Source organism: Enoplosus armatus, chromosome 8, assembly GCF_043641665.1.
Source record: "Enoplosus armatus isolate fEnoArm2 chromosome 8, fEnoArm2.hap1, whole genome shotgun sequence".
In the NCBI taxonomy this organism is placed as follows: domain Eukaryota; kingdom Metazoa; phylum Chordata; class Actinopteri; order Centrarchiformes; family Enoplosidae; genus Enoplosus; species Enoplosus armatus.
The window spans coordinates 25,638,666-25,653,509 of record NC_092187.1 but is presented as its reverse complement, the minus strand read 5'-3'; the positions used below and the strand labels follow the sequence as shown (position 1 = coordinate 25,653,509).

The window sequence follows — 14,844 nt, the reverse complement described above, 5'->3', positions numbered from 1 at the left end:
AGAGAGAAGAATGCTAGCTGCTAACAAAGCTAACAAACAGCTCCAGCAGAAACACAAGCTGTGTCTTTTACATTTCACTTTGTTCACAACATGTTGATCAGTGAGCTTCAGAGGTGCTGGACAAAGCCGGGCTAGCTGTTTCCCCCTGCTTACAGCCTTTATGCTAAGCTAGGCTAACTACGTCCTGACTCCAGCCTTGTAATAAACTTATTTAGCATTTCCCAAAATGTGGAATGATTCCTTTAAACTGAAAAATTGGAATCGATTTTCAATAATAACAGCGGGACAGTCGAGTGTCTGTGGTTAGTTCACTGTCTGTAGTAACAGTGGGACAGTCGAGTGTCTGTGGTTAGTTCACTGTCTGTAGTAACAGTGGGACAGTCGAGTGTCTGTGGTTAGTTCACTGTCTGTAGTAACAGCGGGACAGTCGAGTGTCTGTGGTTAGTTCACTGTCTGTAATAACAGAAGGACAGTCGAGTGTCTGTGGTTAGTTCACTGTCTGTAATAGCAGTAGGACAGTCGAGTGTCTGCGGTTAGTTCACTGTCTGTAATAACAGAAGGACAGTCGAGTGTCTGCGGTTAGTTCACTGTCTGTAATAACAGAAGGACAGTCGAGTGTCTGTGGTTAGTTCACTGTCTGTAATAGCAGTAGGACAGTCGAGTGTCTGCGGTTAGTTCACTGTCTGTAATAGCAGTAGGACAGTCGAGTGTCTGTGGTTAGTTCACTGTCTGTAATAACAGAAGGACAGTCGAGTGTCTGTGGGTAGTTCAGGTGTCTGTAATAGCAGTAGGACAGTCGAGTGTCTGTGGTTAGTTCAGGTGTCTGTAATAGCAGTAGGACAGTCGAGTGTCTGCGGTTAGTTCAGGTGTCTGTAGTAACAGTAGGACAGTCGAGTGTCTGTGGTTAGTTCAGGTGTCTGTAATAGCAGTAGGACAGTCGAGTGTCTGCGGTTAGTTCACTGTCTGTAATAGCAGTAGGACAGTCGAGTGTCTGTGGTTAGTTCAGGTGTCTGTAATAGCAGTAGGACAGTCGAGTGTCTGCGGTTAGTTCACTGTCTGTAATAGCAGTAGGACAGTCGAGTGTCTGCGGTTAGTTCACTGTCTGTAATAACAGAAGGACAGTCGAGTGTCTGTGGTTAGTTCAGGTGTCTGTAATAACAGCGGGACAGTCGAGTGTCTGCGGTTAGTTCACTGTCTGTAATAACAGCGGGACAGTCGAGTGTCTGCGGTTAGTTCAGGTGTCTGTAATAGCAGTAGGACAGTCGAGTGTCACGTAGCTGAGCTAGCTGTGAGCTAATTAACGCCGAAGGTAACTTTGCTCCTACAGATGAGTAGTCTTCCTCGGTGGGGTCATGAACATGACACAAACTGAACACACTGTCAGTTTAACACTCGTGCAGCTGCATATTTACATCTCAGCAGGAAGTCACTCTACTCTCAACTTCCTGCTCTGGCCGTGTGACTGCAGTTGTCATGGTTACTCTGATTGTAGCCACACAGGAGGTGAAGTCTGGTTTCTGACTGGTTTCTTCATCATCATCATCATCCTCTCCCCTCCTCCTCTCTTGTTTCCTCTCCTCTCCTCTTATTTCCTTGTTTCCTTTCCTCTCCTTTCTTGTTTCCTTTAATTTCTCACCTTCTTCTCCTCTCTCACCACCCCCTTCTTCTTTACACTCTTCTCTTTTCACCTCCTCTCAACTTCTCTTTTGTCTACTTCCTGTCTCCTTCCTCTCTCTGTTGTTAATCCATCACCTCTCAGACTCTCCTCCTCTTCTCACCCCCCTCACCTGTTTTCCTTCCTCTCCTACTTCGCTGTCTTCTTTCCTTCACTTTTCTTCGACACCTCATCTTTTATTTATTTCCTCCTCCTCCCTGTCATTTCTCCTCTCCTCTAAACCGTCTTTTCCTCCTCCCCCAGCTCTCCTCCCCTCTGGCCTCTCTCTTCTCCGTTTCCATGGTAATGTGGTAACATATGGGGATGGAGGGATGGAGGAATGGAGGAATGGAAAAAGGAGGGTGAGAAAGTGTTAATGTAACACCTTGGGGTGAGACATCCTATGTGTCTGCCTCTCTGCCAGCAGACAGACAGATCGGACAGACAGACAGACAGACAGACAGGCAGGCAGGCAGGCAGACAGACAGACAGACAGGCAGACAGACAGACACACAGACAGACAGACAGACAGGCAGACAGACAGACAGACACACAGACAGACAGACAGATACCTCTTGGTGGGGGACGCAGGTGTTCTTGTGGGTTTCTTCAGCTGATGATCAAACAGAAAATAGTCCAGTTGAGTTCAGGTCGTTTTAATGGTTAATGAATGATATTAGTAGGAATTATTGTTATATTCAGCTGACATGAATGTGATATAAACGTAAATACATTCATGCACTTGGTAAATAAATAAAATGGGCTTTACTCTCTGCTGTTTGATGGTGAAACAGGTATTACATTGCATTCTATGTGGCATTAAAAAGGTCTGAAATGCAACATGTGAACCTGCAGAAACCCTGTTTACTGTTCTAACAGCAGGTAAATGTTGAGATCGTCATATGTTTTGTGTCATTAAACGGTTATAATGTTCACCGTGTACGTTCAGTTTAAGTGTGTGTCCAGAATGTAGGTATAGTAGAGCTGGAGGAGGGGGGGGGGGGGGGGGGGCGTGTAGAGACCTGAGTTTAGTCCCAGTCTTCAAACCTTAACCTTAACAAAAGTGCAGATATTATACATGAAGAAGAAACAAGCTCTCAGATGCAGATGTGCTGTTTCCCTCTGAATGCTGTTAATAATAATGTGGAGCTTTGTGAAGGCGTCACTTTGGGCTCTGAGTCATTGTGACCAAACGATCGATCCATTAATGGAGGAAATAATCAGCTGATTCATCCACAGTGAACTAATAATCATTAGCTGATAGTTCAGAATGAGCTCCACCTCAACTCCAACAGCAACATCCTGCTTCACATTAATGAGGAGGAATAATCCTCTAATGACAGAATCTATAACAGGAGGACAGACACAGGAGGACAGACACAGGAGGACAGTTACAGGAGGACAGACACAGGAGGACAGTCACAGGGGGACTGTTACAGGAGGACAGACACAGGAGGACAGACACAGGAGGACTGTTACAGGAGGACAGACACAGGAGGACAGACACAGGAGGACAGACACAGGAGGACAGTTACAGGAGGACTGTTACAGGAGGACAGACACAGGAGGACAGACACAGGAGGACAGTCACAGGAGGACAGTCACAGGGGGACAGACACAGGAGGACAGACACAGGAGGACAGACACAGGAGGACAGTTACAGGAGGACTGTTACAGGAGGACAGACACAGGAGGACAGACACAGGAGGACAGTTACAGGAGGACAGACACAGGAGGACAGACACAGGAGGACAGTTACAGGAGGACTGTTACAGGAGGACAGACACAGGAGGACAGTCACAGGAGGACAGTCACAGGAGGACAGACACAGGAGGACAGACACAGGAGGACAGACACAGGAGGACAGACACAGGAGGACAGTTACAGGAGGACTGTTACAGGAGGACAGACACAGGAGGACAGTCACAGGGGGACAGACACAGGAGGACAGACACAGGAGGACAGACACAGGAGGACAGACACAGGAGGACAGTTACAGGAGGACAGACACAGGAGGACAGACACAGGAGGACAGTTACAGGAGGACTGTTACAGGAGGACAGACACAGGAGGACAGTCACAGGAGGACAGTCACAGGAGGACAGACACAGGAGGACAGTCACAGGGGGACAGACACAGGAGGACAGACACAGGAGGACAGACACAGGGGGACAGACACAGGAGGACAGTTACAGGAGGACAGTTACAGGAGGACAGACACAGGAGGACAGACACAGGAGGACAGACACAGGGGGACAGACACAGGGGGACATCTGACTGCTGGAAGACTTTAAGGACATCTGACTGATTATACTAGTGTAACAGAGTATTTGTTTCAGTGTGGTATTAGTACTTTTACTGCAGTAAAGGATCTGAGTACTTCCTCCAGAGGATAACTGAGTAGAAATGAGTTTCTAAATATCAGCGTTTCTCTTTCGGATTGAGCAATATGAAGTAATGTTGTGTCATTGAGCTGAAGATCTCCTTCTTTACCCATAAAGAGACAAACCGACTCTCTGTGAACTGAATCAGGAATGAGGAGTATGTATTCATGTCGCGCCTGAGTCTCTTCCTGCAGCTTGATGAGGTGTTTTTAAAGTTATAATCTGGTGTAAAGAGGACCTACCTGTCAGCGTGTGACGTCCATCCTTCTACTTGAGTTTTAGTTGATTTCTTCCTATGAAATGTTGACCAGCACCCCCCCCTCTCTCTCTGTCTCTCTGTCTCTCTCTCTGTCTCTCTCTCTGTCTCTCTGTCTCTGTCTCTCTGTCTCTCTGTCTCTGTCTCTCTCTCTGTCTCTCTTTCTGCTCTCAAACCGTCTGCAGTGGATTTACATACAGGAAGTGAACTTCACTTCCTCTTTCTGCAGCTGCTCTCTTTCTACTTCCTCCACCACCGACTCCGACACTCTGGTTTAATTGACACTTGTAGTCAATGAAACACAACTTTGACCTTTTGTGTGTTTTACCTCGGGCGCGTTGCAGTAGAACTGACGACCGGCCGACTGCAGGACTCGTTCGAACATACAGACGACAGCCGTGAAGATGAACTGATACTGATCCTGCAGAGAGGAAAGAGAAGTTCATCTCTTTATCGTCAGACTGTCGGCACGCTGGAGTTCTCACATCCCGCCCACATCCACTCGTTCCTTGGCAGAATGTCTATTGTGCGCACGCTGAAGCTTTCTGAAGATGAAGTAAAACACTGAGGGTCCCTTTAATCCCTTCCTGCACTCACTTTTCTGGACAGTTGAAACACTTAATGGTTCATTTTCTCCTCATTTAGCTTGTTGACCTCGAGCACCTCATCACATTCACACAGATCAGCAAACAGATAAAAGTTTCTGTTTCACACTCAGAGCTGATTTAGAATATTCAGGAGGATTTTCAGTTCAGAGATTTTGTTTCCTATAAATTCCTTTACAGTATGTTAGTTTTCGGTGTTTTTCTTTTGGATAATTGTTAAAATAATTATACTGAAAGAGTCATTTGTAGTTGAGTTGGTTGTGTTTTTCTGACCAGCCATCACATCTGTTCCCCTCTGTGTTCGGTTTGTTAAGTCAAACTAAATTCATCGCTTCACGTCATCAGAAAGCTTCCGAGCAGAAACTGTGAGAGACGGTGGTCATTCTTCTTAATAATAAAAGACAGTAACGGCAGGAACGAACTGCAACGTAAAGGGATTAAAAACACGGACCCTGAAACAGTCTCTGTAAACAGTTGTGGATGTTTGGTTCTGAAGCTCTTCGCTCTACAAGACTCTGATGTCGTTTGTAACTGTGCAGCTGGAGGCGATAATGCTCCGCCGGCTGCAGTGCAGCGTTAAAAGAAGAAGACGTTTATTAGGTCAGTTGGGTTTGTTGAGTTCTGTTCTGTTGTTATGGATCCAGAACTTTGAAGCAGATTGTGTAACTTGTGTCTTTCATGTTTGGGTGAATAAAAGACTCCTTAAATATATTTTATCATCTGTTTTCCCAACAACCAAATGAACTGTTTTACACTTCAAAATATTAGTTCCACTAACTTTGACTGTGACACTGATTCTTTGATCAGATGCTTATTTTTCTAACTGATATAAAAGGTTTAAAACAGGTTTATTCTCCCCACACAAAAGTATCAGACACTAAATGAAACTACCTACTTTAGTTTGGACCGCAGACGGTCGCTGCCTCCGCAGCTCCAGGACGATCTGCATGATGCTGAAGTCTGTCGTGATCTGCTGCAGGAAACAACACGACACACTGGAGAAACTCTCAGAGACACAGTCGGGTTCAGCTGGTCCACTACAATCATCATCATCATCATCATCATCATCATCGTCATCTGTACAGTCATTCAACCCTTCACACAGCCTGTCATCAATAACCCTAAAAAACATAAATGTACTGAACTCTCAGGACTTTATCTGTAACAGTGAAATGATTTGGGATCAGAAAGTTAACTATTACACTTGTACAAGTAGTACTGAGTATAGTACAAGTAGTACTGAGTATAGTACAAGTAGTACTGAGTATTGCAGTATTTCTCTGAATTAAAAGTGGCTTTATAGTCATGTGTTACCTTGGTAACCAGCAGGTCATGGATGTAGTCGAGAGCACAGATGACTCCTGTCCTCCCACAGCCCGCACTGTAACACACACACACACACACACACACACACACACACACACACACACACACAGAACAGATGCAGTGTGCATGTTAACTGTGCCATCGTTAGCAGGTGTTACCTGCTGCATATTCACAGCCTCCTGCTTTCTGTGTGTGTGTGTGTGTGTGTGTGTGTGTGTGTGTGTGTGTGAGTGTGTGTGTGTGTGTGTGTGTGTGTGTGTGTGTGTGTGTGTGTGTGAGATAAGCTGCCATATGTGTGATATGGCCTGTTGAATGTTAATGACCATCTGACCTGCGATCTGTACTGCTGGCAAAAACAAGCGTCAGTAATGATGTGGAATTAACAGCCGTTTAGAGACGGATGGAGTGTGTGTGTGTGTGTGTGTGTGTGTGTGTGTGTACCTGCAGTGTATCAGCAGAGGCGAGGTGTGTGTTCCCTGGCTGTTTCTGGCTCTTTCCAGCAGGTCCAGGACTCCTGTAGGCTCGTAGGGAACGTCGTGATCCGGCCACGACAGGAACTGATACTGAATCACTGAACGGCTGTCCTGGAGGAGGAGGAGGAGGAGGAGGAGGAGGAGGAGGAGGAAGAGGTTCATACACTGAACACTTTTCTACAATAAGCAAAGATACATATTTGGGGGAAAATGTAGAAACACACGCACATCTATGTGGTCAAAGTCATGAGTCCTAGAAATTCTAACCGTGGTGTTTAAAGACAAAACGAAGATGTTCATCAGTTGTAAAGTTCTTGATTCAGAAGACAAAATGATGAATATTTGACCATTTTTTGTGAAGCTTTTGAGAGAAAAAACCTGTTCTGTCCTCCCCAGAGTCAGACAAGAAGATTCAGTGAGTAAAAGTAAGATGTGTCATAAATGACACTATTATTATGTTGTTTAACAACACAGTTTACAGTTGAATTTAAAACACAGTGAAAAGCTTCTGCTCTGCTGGTCCACGTCACTGATGGTGGTGAAGCTGGAGGAAACTGCTCTTTTAAAAGGGAAGAAAATCAATCCAGCTTGAGTGTGTAAATGTTTTCAAGTTAAAACTAGGTTTTAAATTGCTCTTTAAAGGCTTACGTTTGCTAACAGCTAACTGAAACTGCAGTTGACTGAAGTCGGGGAGAATTAATACCCAGCTGACACACATATTAGCATGGGATGCTGTCATTTAGCAATCAGCCAACTGATCTGATCCCACTCACTGTTTACAGTCGTATTGATGATTAAAGCCTGTTTTAATTAACTGTTTGATTGGACTGGTTTAAGTGGATAAAAACTTATTCCTGATAGTTTTGTCTTAAAGAACTCAAAGGACATCACTGATAATCTGGTGAAGACAGATGCAAACACAAGTTAAACTAAAATACAACTTGTTCACTCCTGTAATGACCGCCTCCCGCATTCATCCTAATCTGATCTCATCCGATCTAATGTGAAGCTCTTACCTGCTGGTACGTGACAGTCAGAGCTCTGACCACCAGGTCTTCATGAGGACATGTCTCCCCCTGCTGGACACACACAGGAACAACCAGTCAGTTATGAAGGTATGAACTGCTCTCTGAAGTTTTACTTACTTTACATCATATGTCTAATCTCAGTGTGTGTGTGTGTGTGTGTGTGTGTGTGTGTGTGTGTGTGTGTGTGTGTGCGTTCTCACGTTGCAGACAGTAAATGGTCCAAATGCAGCAGACTGATGAACTGGAGCCCAGTAACACTCACACTTCCTCTGCAGAGGACAAAACATCACCACAGTTCATCTCAATGAAAACACACATTCAGCTTTAACAGAGATGATTTTTCATTTATCTGCAAGAAGAAGTTGAATGTAAACGTCAAATTTATTACATATACATTTAAATAAATGTACAGATTTGAATAATTTCTGCTAGAAACTGTAATTAGAAGAGATAAATAATAATGATAAGATACATTTTATACATTAATAACAATTATAATTCTCACATAAAATGATGATGTAATGAGTCACAATTTTCCCAATAATGACGTACTAGTCAAAAGTACTAACTTAAACTGATGACATTCAAGTCAAAATTATGATGAAGTACTTTTAAGATATTAAGTTAAGTTTTTTTTCTTTTCCTTGCAAAACAGATGTGTTGTGTTGGAAGAAAATGTGTATGTTGTATTTTATTTATCTATTTATTTACCTTTCCCATCTCTATTTCTCTGCAGGCCATGACTATCACCTGAAACACACACACACACACACACACACACACACACACACACACACACACACACACACACACAGTCAGAGCCTAATGAGGGGAAACTGATGATTTCATCTGATGATGAAAACATTATTAATTAAATTTCAGTTGTACTAATTACATCAAGCATGAGTTATTGAAGTCTAGTAAATGTATAATTTTCAGTGCATGTCTGACTCAGACTAATTCCTGGGCAGTAACTAGACATGAAAGGTTCATGGTTTGTGTTGGACCTTGACGTCATGCTGCCAGATCATCCTCCAGAAGTCCGTGAGTGTGGAGCTGAGGGGACCCTGGGAGGCGATGTACCTGCTGTCTGCTGACGCCCCCTGCAGGACAAACACCAACATTACAGCCACAGCAGCAGCACAGAGAACTGAGAGGCTGCCAAGCGTTTCAGTTGTTCTTCAGCTGTAATATTTTATATATTATATATATTAATATTTATTTTCTATCATATTTTATTAGCTCTTCATCTCGTGGAGTAAAAAGTACAATACTGGTGACCTTGATGAAGCTGGCGTTGATGTAGTCAGAGTCGAAGTCTGTGGTTGGTAGAGACAACACCACCCGAGACTGGTCATCTACACACACACACACACACACACAATGCATCAACACACTTTTGAAGGTTAACAGCTTTTCAAGTCTGTCTTGAGTCTTTCCATTTCTGCTACTTTATACTTCTACTCCACTACGTTTAACTTTACAGATAGATATTTTACATTTAAAAACATGCAGCAAATGTTTTGGCTTTCGAATTCTTGAGTGTGAAGTGCACTTTGTCATATTTAAGATGTTCGCAAAAGAGACATTCCCCTTTAAACTTCTCACATAGTAAAGTGGTTAAAACTAGCTAACTGCATATAAAGCGGTTAAACTAGCTAACTGTGTATAAAGTGGTTAAACTAGCTAACTGTATATGAAGCGGTTAAACTAGCTAACTGTGTATAAAGCAGTTAAACTAGCTAACTGTATATAAAGTGGTTAAAACTAGCTAACTGTATATAAAGTAGTTAAAACTAGCTAACTGTATAAAGTGGTTAAACTAGCTAACTGTATATAAAGCGGTTAAACTAGCTAACTGTATATAAAGCAGTTAAACTAGCTAACTGTATATAAAGTGGTTAAAACTAGCTAACTGTATATAAAGTAGTTAAAACTAGCTAACTGTATAAAGTGGTTAAACTAGCTAACTGTATATAAAGCGGTTAAACTAGCTAACTGTATATGAAGTGGTTAAAACTAGCTAACTGTATATGAAGTGGTTAAACTAGCTAACTGTATATAAAGTAGTTAAAACTAGCTAACTATATATAAAGTAGATAAAACTAGCTAACTGTATATGAAGTGGTTAAACTAGCTAACTGTATATAAAGTAGTTAAAACTAGCTAACTGTATATAAAGCAGTTAAACTAGCTAACTGTATATGAAGTGGTTAAAACTAGCTAACTGTATATAAAGTAGTTAAACTAGCTAACTGTATATGAAGTGGTTAAAACTAGCTAACTGTATATAAAGTAGTTAAACTAGCTAACTGTATATGAAGTGGTTAAAACTAGCTAACTGTAGTTAAACTAGCTAACTGTATATAAAGTAGTTAAACTAGCTAACTGTACTTTTATTCAAGTAGGATTTTGACTGAAGGACTTTCGCATTGTATACATTGTTGTATTGTTACCTTTACTGGAGTAAAGGATCTGAGTACTTCTTCCAGCCCTGGTAACACTGAAGATAATATGAGGCTTCAGCAGCCTGAGTTTATCAAATCACGTAGGTATCTTCCAGAGTTTGTTACTCGGCTTGTAGACAGGAGAGAAAAGGAAGGAAGGAAGGAAGGAAGGAAGGAAGGAAGGAAATGAGGACACAGTGAAGGAAGTGTGTTCATACATGGCAGGATGTCCTTGTATCTGTTCTTCTTGATGTTTTCCTTCAGAGCTCCGGCCTCAGTGGTCCAACTGAGGTCTCTCTTTAACATCAAGGTCTGTGAACGCACCACCTGTCACACACACACACACACACATAAAGTATATATATTATATATTATCTGATGTGAATTCTATGATGTGATAAAAACATGACAATTAACAGTCAGCTACAAACAGGAAGTACAAAATAAAGAAAAAGATCATGATAACTTTTCTCTTAATGAACTGCAGGTCCAATTATTAAAAAACAAATAATACAACTGAATTTGAAGAAGAAAAACAAACATAGGCCTTTTGGTGGAAAAGAGGAATAATATCAGAAAGGCAAACACAGTCAAAGAGAACAAAAACAGAGAGACGTAGATTTTCTGCTCATGTCAAACAGCAGGGCGCAGAATGTGAAGATAAAAGTCAACAGAAAGTTAAACTTGATGTGTCTCTGTCCTAATGGACACCGTCCCAGCCACACACTGCTACTGTAGCCCAGAGGACGGAGAGATTCAACCTGCAACAATTCCCCAAATTAATATTTAAAGTTCGGCGCTTCTTTTCTGGCAGTGTGCAGCTTCTCTCAGCACAATAACACATCTGCTGAATGTTGGAAAGATGTAGTGAAATAAAGCTGCAGTGATCTTTACCACAACAGCAAAGTGTGGAAATGATGCAGCATGTCTTTAAAACATGTTGACCATTAGAAAGCTTTATTTTATTTTTCAACTGAGTCAGAGCTGAACCAGGTTACTATGGATACGTGAGCTAATTCCTGTGGCATCATGGGTAAGAATCTCATTATGGTTCAGAAGAGCTTCAGAAGTGTCAAAACTCACATCCTCATTTTCTCTGTTCACACACAGTGAGATAGATTTGGCAAAAAAAACAAAAAAAAAATATATGTATAAATATATACATATATACCCACTTATGCAATTATAAATGAATAAAAGAAGCACCTTACAATATACAGTATATAGTAGGCTTTACTTCCTACAATCTTTAAAAACACCTCACAAATATATAGTTTCATGAGTGAGTTTTAATAATAATAATAATAATAATAATAATAGTAAGCTATATATCAGGTTAGATAGTTAGTACATTCACTGCTGCTTTGAGTGTGAACATGAGATGTTTTGATTGAATATCACTAGACTTTAACCGGAGAGCAGACCGAGGCAGAGCAGCGTCTCAGGTGCGTCAACAGGTCACATGAATCATTTCAGGAACAACGACAACAAGGAAGCGGCTCCGGTGAGTTAATAATGACCCAACCTGAGAGAGCGTCCACAGAGAATGAGGAAGCAGGATTATTGACTAACCTCCGCTGCCACACAGGAACAAACGGCCGACCTGCAGACTCACCTTAAAACACACTCAGGTTGTTACGCTCCTCTGAAACACGACAGTTTGAGGAAGCAGGAAATGAAAACTAGGACACACTGTGCACGCTCACAGAGGACAAAGTGGGTCAGATGATGAACATGATCAGAAATAAAATAACACTCAGCCACAGTTGTAGGAGATTTAACTTTGTAAGCTGAAGGGTCGACTACTTGTAGAAAGGTCCCTGACAACCTGGTGAAGACCTGAGCAGATTCTTACACCACATTCTGATTATTAATACAAAATAAATGATGATGAGCGTCCTGAACGGCCCGACCAACAATATAACATGCTTAAATGTATGCAAACACACTTTAAAACACGGAGGAGGGTTTAAACACTGCAGACCTTTGTTCCTTTGATCAGAGGACATGATAGCAGAGACAGAGGGGACTCTCAGGTGGACAGAGACAGCAACACATGCTGTGTGTGTGTGTGTGTGTGTGGTTCAGACCTGCTCTGATGAACCCTGCAGGTTATTTATTTCTGCCTGCTTCTCGTCTCTCTGCCCACAGATTTATATTGAGAGCTTCAGGTTACGTAAGCGTGAACTGAGAAGAGGATGTGACGCTTCATACGCACATTAAACACCGTCAGTGGTGAAAGACGTCTTCAGATCTTTTACTTAATAATCAGTAAAAGTACTGATACCACAGTGTAGAAATACTCTGTTACAAGTAAGTCCAGCATTTAGAAGTAAAGTTCTCATCTAACTGAAATGGAAGGCCTTGTCATTATCTCTGCACTAGTTATGCAAAATGACTCATTTCAGAAAAATATATATTATATGACTGGATTATAATTAGTGAGGCATTAATGTATAAATGTCACTAATGTTGCAGCTCATTTGAACTACTTCGTGTACTGCTGGGGAGCTTCATCTATATCAATATATCATCATTTATTCTGTATTAATAATCAGAATCAGAGGAAAGTATAAAGTAACATAAGATGGAGAAGGAAAGGAAAATACAAATACCTCCTGGAGTTTTGTGTTTAATATTCTGGCCTGTTGTGATGTCACTGAAGCGTATGTTCGATGACGTTTTGAATGATGAAGGCGTCATTTGCGCTGACAGATGAAGCTAACAGGAGAGTCTCAGTCTGTAAGAAGTCTAACTGTGGTTCACACTCAGGTTCAGGTCCTTCAGGTCACCACAGCTCGGCTCTGTTAGCATCAACTGTTGATGCACCAGCTGACCTTCGTTCCTTTGGTCAGTGGACAGAAGGCAGAAGACACTGAATGTTCTCTCAGAAGTCCACAAATATCATATTATTCAGTGTGAAGTCAGACAACCAAGTGTGTGTGAGTGTGTGAGAGTCGTAACACACTGTCCACGCAGACGTCTTGTAATGGAATAACGCTGTGATGTGCGTTCATGCCTCTTGTTCTTGCTGCAGAAGTGAAAGTTTCTCAGCTCTGATATTTCAGATTTCAGATGCCCTGAAGGCCAACAGGCTAACTTATGTACAATGCTCTTACAGACAGCTTTGCATGTTTTACACAAAGCAGCTGGACGTCACACAGCTCAGCCAGTTTATCAGATTATTTGCAGCTCGTTTGAATATTAAACGCAGAGATCAAACCAGTAAAACAGCAGCTTTTTCCAGGAAAGCAAGAGACTTATCCTCATTGCTGTGTGGCAGGAGAAGACCGGAGGAGTGAATCATCCGCAGAGGACGAGCAGAGAAACCACATACAACATGCAGAAGTTTGTATGTTCAGTAAGTGTGTGGCACACAGAAACTTACTTCACCATCAGCGCTAACCTCAGCTCTGACACCAGCGTTTCTCAATCCTCTTTTCACTTCATGTTTAGGTCCAGAAATTCTCTTGTGAGTTTTATAAAGTCATTTTTATTTATATTTTCTATTAAATACGTATCAAACAAATATCATCACCGTCAACACGGCAAGTCCTGTTTTAACCGTGACCTAAACTCAATTCTAAACCTAAATTTAAACCTGCGCCTTGAGGTGTGAAAATGAAACACTCACATTGTACTCCTGATCCAGAGTCCCGGGATCCACAGTCGTCAGAGAGGACAGCAGGGAGGGCAGCAGCTCCATGTCGCATCAAATAACATCCAACAAACATCAGAGGACATGAAACACCTGAGCCGAGCGGCTCTGACTGACGGAGCTGTGGCTGCAGGCTGACCAACCAAAACTGAAATGAATAAAACTCTCTCTCTCTCTCTGTCTCTCTCTCTCTCTGTCTGTCTCTCTGTCTCTCTGTCTGTCTCTCTCTCTCTGTCTGTCTCTCTGTCTGTCTCTCTCTCTCTCTGTCTCTCTGTCTGTCTCTCTCTCTCTCTGTCTCTCTCTCTCTGTCTCTTTCTCTCTGTCTCTCTCTCTGTCTCTCTCTCTGTCTGTCTCTCTCTCTCTCTCTCTCTCTCTCTGTCTCTCTGTCTGTCTCTCTCTCTCTCTGTCTCTCTCTCAGGTCAGCCTCTGTATTTAACTCTGTTAGTTAATGATTTAACATGATAATTGAGAACCACAGCAGGAGGAAGTGTGAAGAAACTTTGGATGAAATAACAGAAAGTTCAGGACGACGACTTGATTACTTCACTGAGAGATATTTCCTTCAGACAACACGTGAATGTGAAACTAAACTTACAACATGTATACACAGCCAGCTTCACCTGAGTGTGTGCAGGCAGCACGTGGAGAAAGAGCTGCAGGGCTTTTAAACATCCTCATAATCACACCAGTGTATATGTTGTTGGCCCAAGATAATAATAAACATGCTGACATGTCACAGCAGGGAAGGAGCATTGTGTCTGCATTGTGTCTGCCGGCTCAGTGACTGAAACCCTTAGATGGAACAGAGCCATCTTTAGTTACATCTGTGTCTGCAGTCGCTATTTGAAAACGACGAGATACAAAATGTTGGCTAAGTATTTAGTATTACGGCATCTCATAATTGTAACTTAGAACTTAACTTTTCATCTACTTTAATCTTTTCATGTTAAAGAAAGGGATCAGACAGATGAGGAGGCCTGTAGAGGTCTCAAAGGTTTACAGAAGGCTGCCCC

The 14,844-nt window shown here is 42.1% G+C and overlaps 1 protein-coding gene across 1 annotated transcript in view; it reads right to left on the bottom strand.

The window, feature by feature from the left end:
- Positions 1-13,879, bottom strand: part of ptpn18 (protein tyrosine phosphatase non-receptor type 18) — a 15,657-nt gene extending 1,778 nt beyond the window's left edge. Inside the window, exons 1-12 of the mRNA XM_070910543.1 lie at positions 13,808-13,879; positions 10,392-10,500; positions 9,008-9,084; positions 8,734-8,829; positions 8,438-8,476; positions 7,927-7,995; positions 7,715-7,777; positions 6,667-6,809; positions 6,214-6,280; positions 5,795-5,872; positions 4,623-4,715; positions 2,227-2,267 (exon numbers count right to left, since the gene is read on the bottom strand). Of these exons, the coding sequence (XP_070766644.1) occupies positions 2,227-2,267; positions 4,623-4,715; positions 5,795-5,872; positions 6,214-6,280; positions 6,667-6,809; positions 7,715-7,777; positions 7,927-7,995; positions 8,438-8,476; positions 8,734-8,829; positions 9,008-9,084; positions 10,392-10,500; positions 13,808-13,879 (947 nt within the window). The remainder of the gene's footprint in view (positions 1-2,226; positions 2,268-4,622; positions 4,716-5,794; positions 5,873-6,213; positions 6,281-6,666; positions 6,810-7,714; positions 7,778-7,926; positions 7,996-8,437; positions 8,477-8,733; positions 8,830-9,007; positions 9,085-10,391; positions 10,501-13,807) is intronic.
- Positions 13,880-14,844: the final 965 nt, after the last annotated feature.